Genomic DNA, 12,144 nt, shown 5'->3' with positions numbered 1-12,144 from the left:
ACTGTTCTCTGTCTCTAATCTCTTGTCCTAGGGGAAAATAATCTGACTTAAAGCCCCTAAAAGACTTAATGGATAGAGTGCTGGGCTTAGAGTCAAGAAGACCTGAATTTAAATCCAGTCTCAGATGTTTGCTAGCTGTGAGACGACCCTGGGCATATAATTTGATTTCTGCCTCAGTTTCTTGAACTGTAGAATGGGAATATTGATAGCACTTTCTTCCAGAATTGTTTTGAGGATCAAATGAGATAATATTTGTAAAGTATTTCATACAGGGCCTAACAGACACTTAATAAATACTTGTTCCCATCCCTGGTACCTGCACTTCCACTCTCTCACCATCCATTTCTGATTTCTTATCTCATAACCCAACTAAATTTTTTTTTTCCAAAATTACTTCTAATCTCTTAATTGAGAAATCTGGTGAACTTCTTAGTCTTTATTTTTCCTGACCTTTCTGACACATTTGATATTACTAGATAGCATCTTCTCTTAAATACTCTATTCTCTGAGATTTCAAAACACTATCTTCTCTTGGTTCTCTTTTCTAATTCTTCATCTGTGTTAAACAGACAAATATATTAAGTACCAATCATGTACCAGGTCTATATTATTTGCTGTGGGTTGCAAATATTATGGATGAGAAAATAACAAGGAATTTAGGTTTTTAACAAGAGAGCTGACAAGAAAACACATATGCATACATAGACACAAAATACTAAGAGAATAGTTACAACTAAAGAACAGTGTAGTTTAGATGAGAGGGCATTAACTGAAAAACTTCCTGTAGAATTGAGAATTGTGTTATTTGAGTTGTGTCCTAAAGGAAGAATGGAGTTCTGTAAGATGGAGGTAAAAAGGAGATAAAATGCAGGCATAACCATACAGAGGCTTGAAGAAGGGAGATAGAGTGTTGTCTGTGAACAGAGAAAAGACCTATTGACTGGATCACAAAGTACAAGAGGAAAAGTAATATGTAATGAAAGATAAATTTGGAGGCATTTAGTGAAGGGCTTTAAAAGGTGTAAGGTTTATAATTTATCACAGAATCAATAAAGAGTCACTATAGTTGATTAAGAAGAAGAGACATAGTCTTGCTTAAAGGAAATCACTTTGTGATCAACTGTGATGAACTTAGCTCCTCTCAGCAGTGCAGTTCAGTGACCAAGGACAATTTTAAAAGACTTGTGATGGAAAATGTCATCCACATCCGGGGGAAAAAAACTATAGAGTCTGAATATAGACCAGAGCCTACTATTTTCACTTTTTAAACTTGTTTTTATGTTTTTTGCCCTTTAATTCTGATTCATTTTTCACTATACTACTATGTAAATATGTTTAACATGTTTGTACATATGCATAGTCTATATCAGATTACTTGCTGTTATAGAAAGCAGAGAAGGAAGGGAGAATGGTAGCAAGATTTGGGACTTACAAAAAAGATGAATGTTGAAAATTATCCTTGCATGTAATTGAAAAAATAAAATAACAAAAACAAAAAAAAGTGTATGGGATAGACGGAGTGGGAAAGTCTTAAAGTAGGGAGATGAATTATTGAGGCTTTAAAAATGATATAGGCAAGATGTGAATAGTGCCTGAAGTAATGTGGTGTGTGATAATAGGAGGAGTCAGAATTGAGAAGTATTGTGGATGTAGAAATGATAAGATTTGAGAATTAATTGCATATATGGGGTGAGGGGAAGTGAGGAATTGGGATGATAATGCTGTGTTTACAAATCTGGGTGCTAGAGGGATGGTGGTAACTTTGTTGGTAGGTTTAGAGGGGAATGGTACTAAGTACTGTATTGGATACATCCAATTTAACATCTTGGACATCCAGTTTAAAATGTTCAATAAACAATTGGTTATGCTGGACTGAAGCTCACTGGAAAGAAAAAAAAGCCTTGATAATATACACATATATATGATATATCATATATATATATATTTGTGAGTTGTTGGCTTAGTGATAATACTTTAATCCTTGGAAGCTAATGAGATCACCAGTAAACAAAGTGTAGAGAAGATGGCTTGTAACATGCTTAGATCTTAGCCCACATATTCAGTCTATTGCTTTTCCATTGATTCTTTTTTCCCCTGTTCAAACCTCCATCATCCTAGTTTAGGCATACTTCATTACTTGTCTTAATATGATTTTAATTTCCTAAACCATCTCATAGCTTTAAATCTCTCCTCTCTCCAGTCCATCCTTGACACAACTGCCAGAATGAGTCAGGGTGACCCCAACCTGCTTTCCAGCTTTATTAAGCATTATTCAACTGTGAGAAGGCTTGAAAACACACACACACACACACCCACACACCCCCCACACACACCCACCCACCCACCCTCACCCGACCTGTTGGCCTCACTATTTCTCATTGGCAATGCTCTATTTTCCATTTTAATGCCTTTTACTGACCATCCCACATCCCTAAGGTATACTATGTTCCCTCAGTCACTGATGCCTCAGAAAGTTCCTCACTTCTTTCAAGACTCAAGAGACAGCACTTTAAACCTGAAACTTTTCCTGATTTCTAACTTCTAGTGCTCTTCTTCCTTGCAATACTTTGTGTACCATCTATGTACACATATTATCTCTCTTTATATACCTAGCTCAAGGAAATGCTTCATTATTGTCTTTGTATCCCTAGCACTGTTGGGCATGTAGCCATTTAATCAATGCTTGTTAATTGGCTGTAATTTGTAAAAACATTGAAACTATGAGTTTTCTCCTCTCCCAGTACTAAGTTGAATACTTTAAACTTTATATGTTTAATATCATATTGTATTGCTACAATAACACAATACAATAATATTGTATTGATTACCATTTCTGGATTTTGAAAGTCTTCTCTAAACTTTTAAAAAAATTATTAATAATCATGTTAAAGTTTCAGACATCCTGTTTGACCTGTCATCACCTATTATAGAGGCCTTACAAAGAACAGCATACTATGTAATTTTAAAAAATAATCCCAAAGTCCTGTGTACCAAATTCATTTTTGGATCTCTGATTATTATCTTTTTTAAGTTTTTGCAAGGCAATGGGGTTAAGTGGCTTGCCCAAGGCCACAAAGCTAGGTAATTATTAAGTATCTGAGGCTGGATTTGAACTCAGGTACTCCTGACTCCAAGGCCAGTGCTCTATCCACTGCACCACCTAGCTGCCCCCTCTGATTATTATCTTTAACCAACATTTTGGATTGTGTCCTACTACTTCCAACCAAAAAAAAGTGATTTTGTCACATTCTCCAGTTAAGGAACCTGAGCAGCAGTTACTTGAACAACATCATATACCTAGTGAAGCCCAAGCTTGAACCTCTTTTTAGTTCTGTACTCTTTCTTCCAGGTTGCAGCTTTTAAATCTTAGACATATTTTCTCTCCACTTTTAAAGATTTAGAATATCAGAAGGAAATTTAGAGCATTAGAAGTCTCAACAGATGAAAAGTGTATTGTCAGGTATTAGGTAAGGTGAAATAACTTGTATGATTCATTAAATAAGAGATGGAAAAACTGAAAAAATGAGTCATTTAAATAGCTTTATGACTTTGGACAAGTTCAGTTGCCTCAGACAGCTCTTTAAGACAGACTATAATCTTTTATTGATAGAGGAGTGTTAAGGTATCAAAGTGTTTTTGTTTTCTAAATCTTTTCATTTTTTATATTTTCCTCTTATCAGAAAAAGAATAAACCAAAGGAACCTCCCAAAGTGCCTAAATCAGCACCATTTTTTATACCTACAGTTCCTGGCCTTGTTCCAAAATATCTTTCCACTGACCAAGATCTAGGTGCTCAAAAGGTAAGACCAGAGATTCAAAGTTCAAGTCTGCATCCTTCTTTGCTTCCTTCTCCCCTAGCTGGGGTGGAGGAATAGAATGAACTTTCCCTTTCTCCCCAATATGTGCCAGGCATACTTCATTTTTAAAATTTAATTTTGGTGCTGTTTTTATTCAAGTCTAAAGTGATAAATCTTGGAATTTTGGCTCAAAAATCTGACTTCTGTCTGCAACTTGAAGAAGGACTGAACAATAATAAATGTAAGTAAAAAAATCTACATTTTCCATGTCTATTCTAAACTTTGGAATATATAAAAAAGAGATAGTGGAGTAACTTATAGCTAGTTCAGTAGTTGCTGATGTTGTTAGTCATTTGTTCAGTCATATCCAATTCTTTGTCCATGGAGTTGTCTTGGCAAAGATACTGGAATGGTTTTGCCATTTCATTCTCTAGTTTGTCCCCATTGTATAGAAGAAGAATTGAGACAAATGGAGGTTAAGTGACTTGTCCAGGGTCACATATTGAGTAAATGTCTGGGGCTAGATTTGAACTCAGTTCTTCCTGACTCCAGCCAGATTATCTATTGAGCAGTCTAACTAATGGGAGTATCTAAAAATAGTCAAAAGAAAGCAACCCCCAAAACTAATGAGCTGAGTATTTTTTTGTTTTTAACTTAGTTTGTAATAATATATTCAGTTTAATTTTATTTCATTTATCTGAGATTTTGTACCAAAGTTTCATGTACAAATTGGTACCATTTTATACAAACTTTGGTATTTTGTTTTGAAAGAAGAGAATTCATAATGGACTTGTGTTATTTTTATCCATTAAATGACATAGTTAAACATCAATTAAACTTAGCTTTTTCTAAATAAGTAATTTTATAAACTTCCATCTGCTCTTAATTTACTTGAATAGATATTTTTTTCAGAACTCAACTTTCAACAGTATCTTTTTCACAACTAGAATTTTGTCTGTTCATTATTTTTTTCCCCTTAAATTTATTTGTAATTTCATTTGACAGCATTTTTTCTATTAATCTGCCCCTCCTACTCTTTCTGCCTCCAATAAGCCAGTCAAAAAACAAATCCTTCAATATAGCTATATAGCCTGAACAAAACAATTACATTAGAAATTGCCAAAAGGACTGTCCCTGTGAATTTTAACTTCATCTCTTCTCTGTTAAGAGATGAGTGAGTGACCTGCTGAATTTTCAGTCTTTTGAACTCCTAGTTTTATCATTGTGTTGATCGAAGTTATAAAATCTTCCAAAGTTGTTTTTTTCTATGATATTATAAATTATTCTACTGTTTCTGCTTACTTGGATCTGTATTAGCTCATTAAAGACTTCTGAAATCATGCATTTCATCATTTTTAATGGCAATAGTAGTCTATTGTACTCAGATCATAATTTGTTCCCCAATAGAAAGAAATCCTTTTAGTTTCCAACCTTTACTACCATGAAAAGAGCTATTATAAATATTTTTCTATATGTTGATCATTTCCTTTTTAAAAAAATTTTGATGTATTTTGTTTTTATATTACAAACTTACAAATTACCCTCTCCACTCTATGAAGTCTCTTGTATCAATGTAAAACAATACAGTTAAACTATTAATATACTGACCTCATTTAAACACATTTCACATCTTTAGCACCTCTCTATTTTTAATTAACAAATCTATTTTTTTTCTTCTCACCCCTATTCTAACCTCTCCGTCCCTCTACCTACTCACTTTCCTTTGGCTGCTACTCCACTCCACTTCAGTCACACACAAAAATGGCCATTGATCTTGACATCATACACAAATATACTTTCATGGTCAAGAATTGTCAAATTCCTTTATCTGACCATAATCTATATACCTGCCTTATCAGCTCACTATCCCAAATTTCACATTGGCTCTTCCAAGTCTTTTCATTCCTCCCATAACTGTCTCAGCTGATAACTTTGCCTCATATTTCAAGGAAAAAATTTAGACCATTTACTATCAGCTCCCTTTTATCATTTCATCCATGTCTCCTCTCACTTAGGTGGTTTCTACCATTATTGTCTCCTTCAGTAGGTGACCCTATTCTTTTCAATGCTAATAACCCCTCTACGAAATTAATCCCTTCCATTCTGTTTCCTAAATAAATTGTCCTCTCTGTCATCCCCACTCTTTCAGAACTTATTTTCAGTCTCTCCCAATCTTTTGGCTCATTCTTGACTGCTTACAAACATGCTAATGTCTCCCTTATGATAGAAACCCTTACTTGATCCTTCCATTCCCACTATCATATCTCTTTTGCCTTTGTAACTAATCTCCTTGAAATGGTCATCTACAAGAGATGGCTCTACTTTTTCTCCTCTTACACTCTCTTAATCCTATGAAATATAGCCTTTGACCCTAAGGTGTCAAATCCAGTTTCTTAATCCTCATTCTCTTTGATCTCTCTACTGCCTTTGACACTGTTGCTCACCCTCTTCTTTTTGATGATTCTTTAATCAGAATTCAGTTTGGTGTATTTTTTAGATCTTTGTAAAGGAGGTGTGGTGGGCACTGTATTTCTTCCTCCTGCTACCAGATAATCGAAAGACTTTTTATTCACAATACTATTCTCAAAATGATTTTTTATTGTTTTAAATTATTTTAATAAATAATAGCTCACTTAGATTCTAATGATATAATTCTTTCCTTTTACAAGTGGTTACTGCAAAGGGGTAATTGATTTTTTTTCTCCTAAAAATACAGATGAATCTGCACTTAATGTCCTTAAGGAATTGGGTCCTTCAGCTATTGAAATAGAACTACGAAGTTTATCTCCAGAATGTGGTGGCTCTATAAAACTCATGCAGAGTTTCTTGAAAATGATTGGGGCAATGTTAACTACAAAGCGTGATTTTGAACTCTCCCAGGCATATCTTGCTTTATTTTTAAAGGTAATTATTGCATTTATGAGAAGGGAGTTTTTTTTACAGCCATTTATATCATTTATGAATAATTGCAAAATAAAAAGATACCTCTTCTGAATAAGGTATAGCAACCTATACTCTTCCTTCTTCATCTCTGCCCCAAATGGTTACAATTTTGCTAATTTTTCTTGCATGATTAATTATGACAGCATTTTAATGCAAACTTAACGCCATCTTTGTTCTCTATATAACTGTTGGTAAGGTTGAGTTCCAGGTAGCTACAAAGTTGTTGATCTGGAATGAACTCCTTTTAAAATAATTATATTTATGCACTGGTCAGCATTTGGAAGGTTTCTTTTAATAGTAGAATGAAGGCAGCATATATAAATATGTGTACTTAGATTCCCAAACACACATGGATCAAATGAGATATGTAAAGTAAAAGACATGCTATCTCTTATTAGTGTAGTTTTAAGCTAAGAAAGGTTAAAACTGCACTAAACTTTTGGGAGATCCATTAGTTAATGAATAATGTTCAATATTAGCTTATTCTATTTATTTTCTTTAAGCTTTAACTGTTTCCTAAACACTAATAGATATATCACTTAAAAATTTAGGAAAGAAAAAAAGGAATAAAAGAAAATAGTTCTCACCAAATACAATCCTTAGTCCCATTACCTTTTAAAAATTTTTTATATAAACTTGTGTTTTTACATATTTTTTCCCCATTGGTATATATATTCCTTGATGGTAGGGACTGTTCATTTCATTTTATTCCTCCAGCAGCTAACATAATGCTTGGTTTATAAGGAGTGTGTTGTAGGCAATGCTTGTTGATTAAGATATTTTGTGATAGCATAGGAATTTAAGTTTGGTCTCTAAGCCAGGTTTCATGTTTCTAAGCCTTTGGAATTCTTATAGTGTTTATCTCAAATCATTTGTGAAAGCAGAGTGTAATGATAATTACTAGACTCTGAAGAAGTCTGAAGAACAAAAAATTATGTTAAAAAAAGGGAAAAGGCTGTGCTGAGGAGGAAAAAGTACTGTAGGTGCTAGGAAAACTATTAAACCTTAAGAAGATATAATTAATTATATAAATTATATATAATAATTTGGCTTTACTTGGAACCTCTGAAAAGTAAAAGAATAGGTAGAAGATGTCATTTTTCTAAAAATCTAGACAATTTAATTTTAATTCATGAACATTTATTTTTTCAGTTGCATCTTAAAATTCTTCCTTCAGAGCCAGTGTTACTAGAAGAAATGACCACATTGTCTTCACAATTGGAAAAGACCTGGAGCCATCTGCAGTTCCTCTTCAATCAAAGCCTATGTGTTCTAAATTTTATAAAAAGTGCTTTGTTATGAAGGACTTATTTTTTATTCCTGCTAAATATAAAAACTCAGAAACTTATAATTTTGAAAGGAAGGCATGGGCACAAGGAGATTGGTAGTTGTTTTGAACAAGGACTTGTGTTTTGTTTTTATTTAAACTGGTATTTTATTTTTTCTTCCAATTATATGCTATGGTAGTTTTTTAACATTCATCCATTTGTAAATTTATAAGCTACATATTTTTCTACCATCTTCTCTTCCCTCCCTTTCCCCTTGCCCCATAATGGTGATCAGTCTAGTAAAAAATGTACATGTACCATTTATATTTAACATATTTACATTTTAATCATTTTGTGTAAGAGTTATTAGGGCTAATGAGAAAAAAATTAAATCATGAGATAGGAAGGAAAAACATAAGAGAAGTGTTTTTTTTTTTACTTGTACAAAATACTGTTTTATTTAGACCCTTATTTAGGAAAAGGAAAAAAAGAACTGTTGTATCATGGCATTTATATAAATGTCACAAACCAAAGCTTTGATACTGATCTTCACACTTAAATTGTACAAAGAAAAAAAATCAAAATACTGATTGGTTATTATAGCTGAATATAAAAATAAATCCAAAGCAAGAGATTTCCTTTTAGACATACAACCAGAGAAAAACTAATTAGTAACACTTCCTTAAATTCCTACCTCACAGAGCTAGTTAGTGATTGTACTGATTTATTGCTGCTGTTAGAGGCTCTCTTCTTCTCACTTAGGGCAAACATACAACAATACAGCACACACAAAAATACGTTCTCTATTATTCACAACAAAGCAACAGCATATACAGAACAGGGCCTGCCTACTGCAAGCCAGCTTGGACTGACTGTAACATAACAGTCAGGGGGCTCGTGAATCACGAGAACATTGCTTCTGATGCACTCATCCCTCATTGATGGCTGAGTTAAACTCCATGGGAGCTGTGATAGATAGGACCCATTTTAGTGGTCTCTCTGGAAATCATACTAGAGAAGAATTAAGCCTAAAACCCAACACAGTAGTCCACTGATTTAGAAATAATGAATACAAACTTCTTCAATCTAAGGTGGGGAAGTTGTCTTTTCTGAGAGTGTGGAGTCACACTATGTTGCTGGACTGGACTCACTGGGACCACAACATGGCCATGGTTAATTAGGCCTTAGGTTCAGAACCTTCCACGACCTGTTTCAACTCTTCAAACACAGGGGCAAGTTCCTTTTCTAGACTGACAGTCCAGTATTGGCATTGCTGCTTTTATTTTTGGAAAGTCCCAAGTTTGCTGCCCTGGTCTGTTGCAAGTGCAAAAGTTGATAGGAAACCAGGTCTCAAAGCATGCTCTGGAGCATTATCATTAGCATTTGGATAACCGGTATTCCATCCCGGTCCAAAACTACGATGGCGTGACCCCTTCAACACTTGGTAACGTTTTGCACAGGAATCTCTTGAAATCATCCACCATGATGAGACCCTTCCTCCCACCAGACAGTCCCACACCGGCTCTGGCTTCTGTAGTCAGCTGCAGGGAGCTCTGACAGCTGCAACCGCTTCCTCTTTAACCTGTCATCACATGACTAAGGGAAGTTTTAAACCTAGATTCTGTTGGGAGATTTTCCCCCCTTTGGATATGGCTGGCATTGTCCATGACAGGTTTCTCTGGGTTGTCGATCTGAATTGCTGAGAGGAGCTGTATCCAACGAAGTCAATTCATAGTGTTGTTACCAGTGTATACAGTGTTCTCTTGGTTCTACTCTGTTCTCAGCTTCAGTTCATGTCATTCTTTCCATGTTTTTTGAGTTCAGTTAACTCTTTACTATTTCACTGTATAGTTAAGAAAAAAATATATAATATTGACTGGATTTTACAGTCACTGATCTTTCAGTTCAGATACAGATGATTCCCCTGAATTAAAAATATGTATTTGTTTTATTTCTCTTTAGAAATATCTCATTTTCTGGTACCTTTTATTATATGACAGTACAATTGTATGACTAACTTATGATACCCTGATTTTTTAAATCATCCTCATCTATTTAGTGTCTCTTAATATCATGCATTTTTTGCCATTAAAATTGGAGCAAACCTGCTATGTGACTATTATAGTGATCTCCCAAAGAAGACATTTCCTCGACTTGTTCTGTGCTCCTCATCTCAGCACTTAGAGGGCAGCTCTTTGTCTTAGAAATTGAAAAATTAAATGATACTTGCACACAATAATGTCTCAGATAGGATTTGTATTCAAGATGCTATCTGGCAGGGACAGCTAGATGGCGCAGTAGATAGAGGGCTGAGTTCAAAACTGAACTCCATAACGGTGTAATCCTGTTCACTTTATTTCTTCATCTGTAAAGTGAACTGGAAAACTACTCCAGAATCTTTGCCAAGAAAAAAACCTCAGCTGGGATCACAGAGGCAAACATGACTGTAAACCACTGAACAACAATGCAAAATGCTATTCACTGCTCTCACTTAGATGTCTTTTTCCTAAGTTTCTAAACCTGAGGGGGAACAAATCATTCTTTTTTTAGCAGCATATAACTTAATAAATGGGCATATTCTGTTAATAAAGGAATATATAGTGTAGGCAACCTTCAAAAAAAGACTTGCTCATTTATTTTTTTTTATTTCTTGATATGAAAAGTTGAAATAACTTTCTAGAATTGGGAGGTACCTCTGCCTCCTCATTTAGCAAATGAGAAAACTGAAGCTTTGGGACTTTACCAAGATTTCAAAATGAGTGACAGGGCTAGGACTAGCCCAGATCTCTTCCAGTTTAAGGCTCTTTTTTGCTGTAGTGCAAATCAAAGAATGATCATACCCTATCCTTAAAGTAATAACATAATATTTGTAAAGTGCTTACTCCAGTGCCTAGCAGGAGATGCTAAAGAAATGCTTGTTCCTTTCTCACTTGGTGTCACCCACAAATGTACCACTTCTATTGTTAAAAATTTTGAAATTTCCTTATCTGACCACAATTGACTTTCCACGTCCTCACTATGCTTTTTTCTTCTCTTTGGATGCATTCTGATCTCCAGTCCGTCAACCTCAGTTCTTTCTCAGACCATATTCTCTACACTAGCTAATCTCTCCTCTTTTCCCCATTTTGACTCTTTAGTTCTGTTATACAGAATCCTCTGGAATCTTCAATTATATTTATTATTTCACCAATTATAATTACATCTATCCAAGTCTCAAGCCATAGATCACATTCACCATTTATTGCCTTTGTTCCTTGTTCACTTGTTCAGTTGTGTCTGACTTTCACAGAGACACAAGTTTCTTTTCTTTTGCCATTTCCTTCTCACCCCCTTTTATAGATGGCTGGTTCTTGTCCTTTATTATCAAAGATCACCAAAATGACATCACTATATTTAAGACAAATTACAGTGTATTCAATGGTGGCTGTTAAGTCTATTATAAGCTCAGAATGCTCTAACACAGGTTGAACACAAAGAGTCCATGTGAACACCTGGGGTGGGGGTTTTTCCACCAAGTTTTTAAAAAAAATTATTTTGAATTTTAGAATTTTTTCCCTAATCTCACTTTCCTCCCTCCACCCCCCACAGAAGGCAGTCTTTACATTGTTTCCATGGTATACATTGATCTAAGTTGAATGTAATGAGAGAGAAATCATATCCTTAAGGAAAAAAAATAAAGTATAAGAGCAAAATTACCTAATAAGAACTTTTTTTTAAAATTAAAGGTAATAGTCTTTGGTCATTGTTTAAACTCCACAATTCTTTGGACACAGATGGTATTCTCCATTGCAGATAGCCCAAAATTGTTCCTGATTGTCACACTGATGAAATGAGCAAGTCCATTAAGGTTGATCATCACCCCTCATGTTGCTGTTAGGGTGTACAATGTTCTGGTTGTGCTCATCTCATTCAGCATCGGTTCATACAAATCATTCCAGGCTTCCCTGAATTCCCATCCCTCCTAGTTTCTAATAGAATAGTGTTGCATAACATACATATATGGGGTGGGTATTCTAAACTTATATGTCACCTCTCCTTTGAGCTGTTTCAATTCTGCCCTTATAGAGCACAGCACCCTCACTGATGAGGGCACACCATGCCCAATGGTCCCCTGCCAGTGTCTCCCACATTGCTCA

The 12,144-nt window shown here is 34.7% G+C and overlaps 1 protein-coding gene across 2 annotated transcripts in view; it reads left to right on the top strand.

The window, feature by feature from the left end:
• Positions 1–11,608, top strand: part of WDR36 (WD repeat domain 36) — a 49,778-nt gene extending 38,170 nt beyond the window's left edge. The window contains exons 20-23 of one of the 2 annotated variants that reach the window (XM_074207174.1): positions 3,681–3,800; positions 3,957–4,038; positions 6,514–6,701; positions 7,893–11,608. In XM_074207174.1, the coding sequence (XP_074063275.1) occupies positions 3,681–3,800; positions 3,957–4,038; positions 6,514–6,701; positions 7,893–8,042 (540 nt within the window). In that variant the 3' untranslated portion in view covers positions 8,043–11,608. The remainder of the gene's footprint in view (positions 1–3,680; positions 3,801–3,956; positions 4,039–6,513; positions 6,702–7,892) is intronic. The other variant, XM_074207173.1, reaches the window with a different exon arrangement.
• The last annotated feature ends 536 nt before the right edge of the window (positions 11,609–12,144 follow it).

The sequence above is a fragment of the Macrotis lagotis genome, chromosome X (genome assembly GCF_037893015.1).
Source record: "Macrotis lagotis isolate mMagLag1 chromosome X, bilby.v1.9.chrom.fasta, whole genome shotgun sequence".
NCBI lineage: Eukaryota > Metazoa > Chordata > Mammalia > Peramelemorphia > Peramelidae > Macrotis > Macrotis lagotis.
The sequence above is the reverse complement of the archived record's forward strand: the minus strand, read 5'-3'. Positions and strand labels throughout refer to the sequence as shown.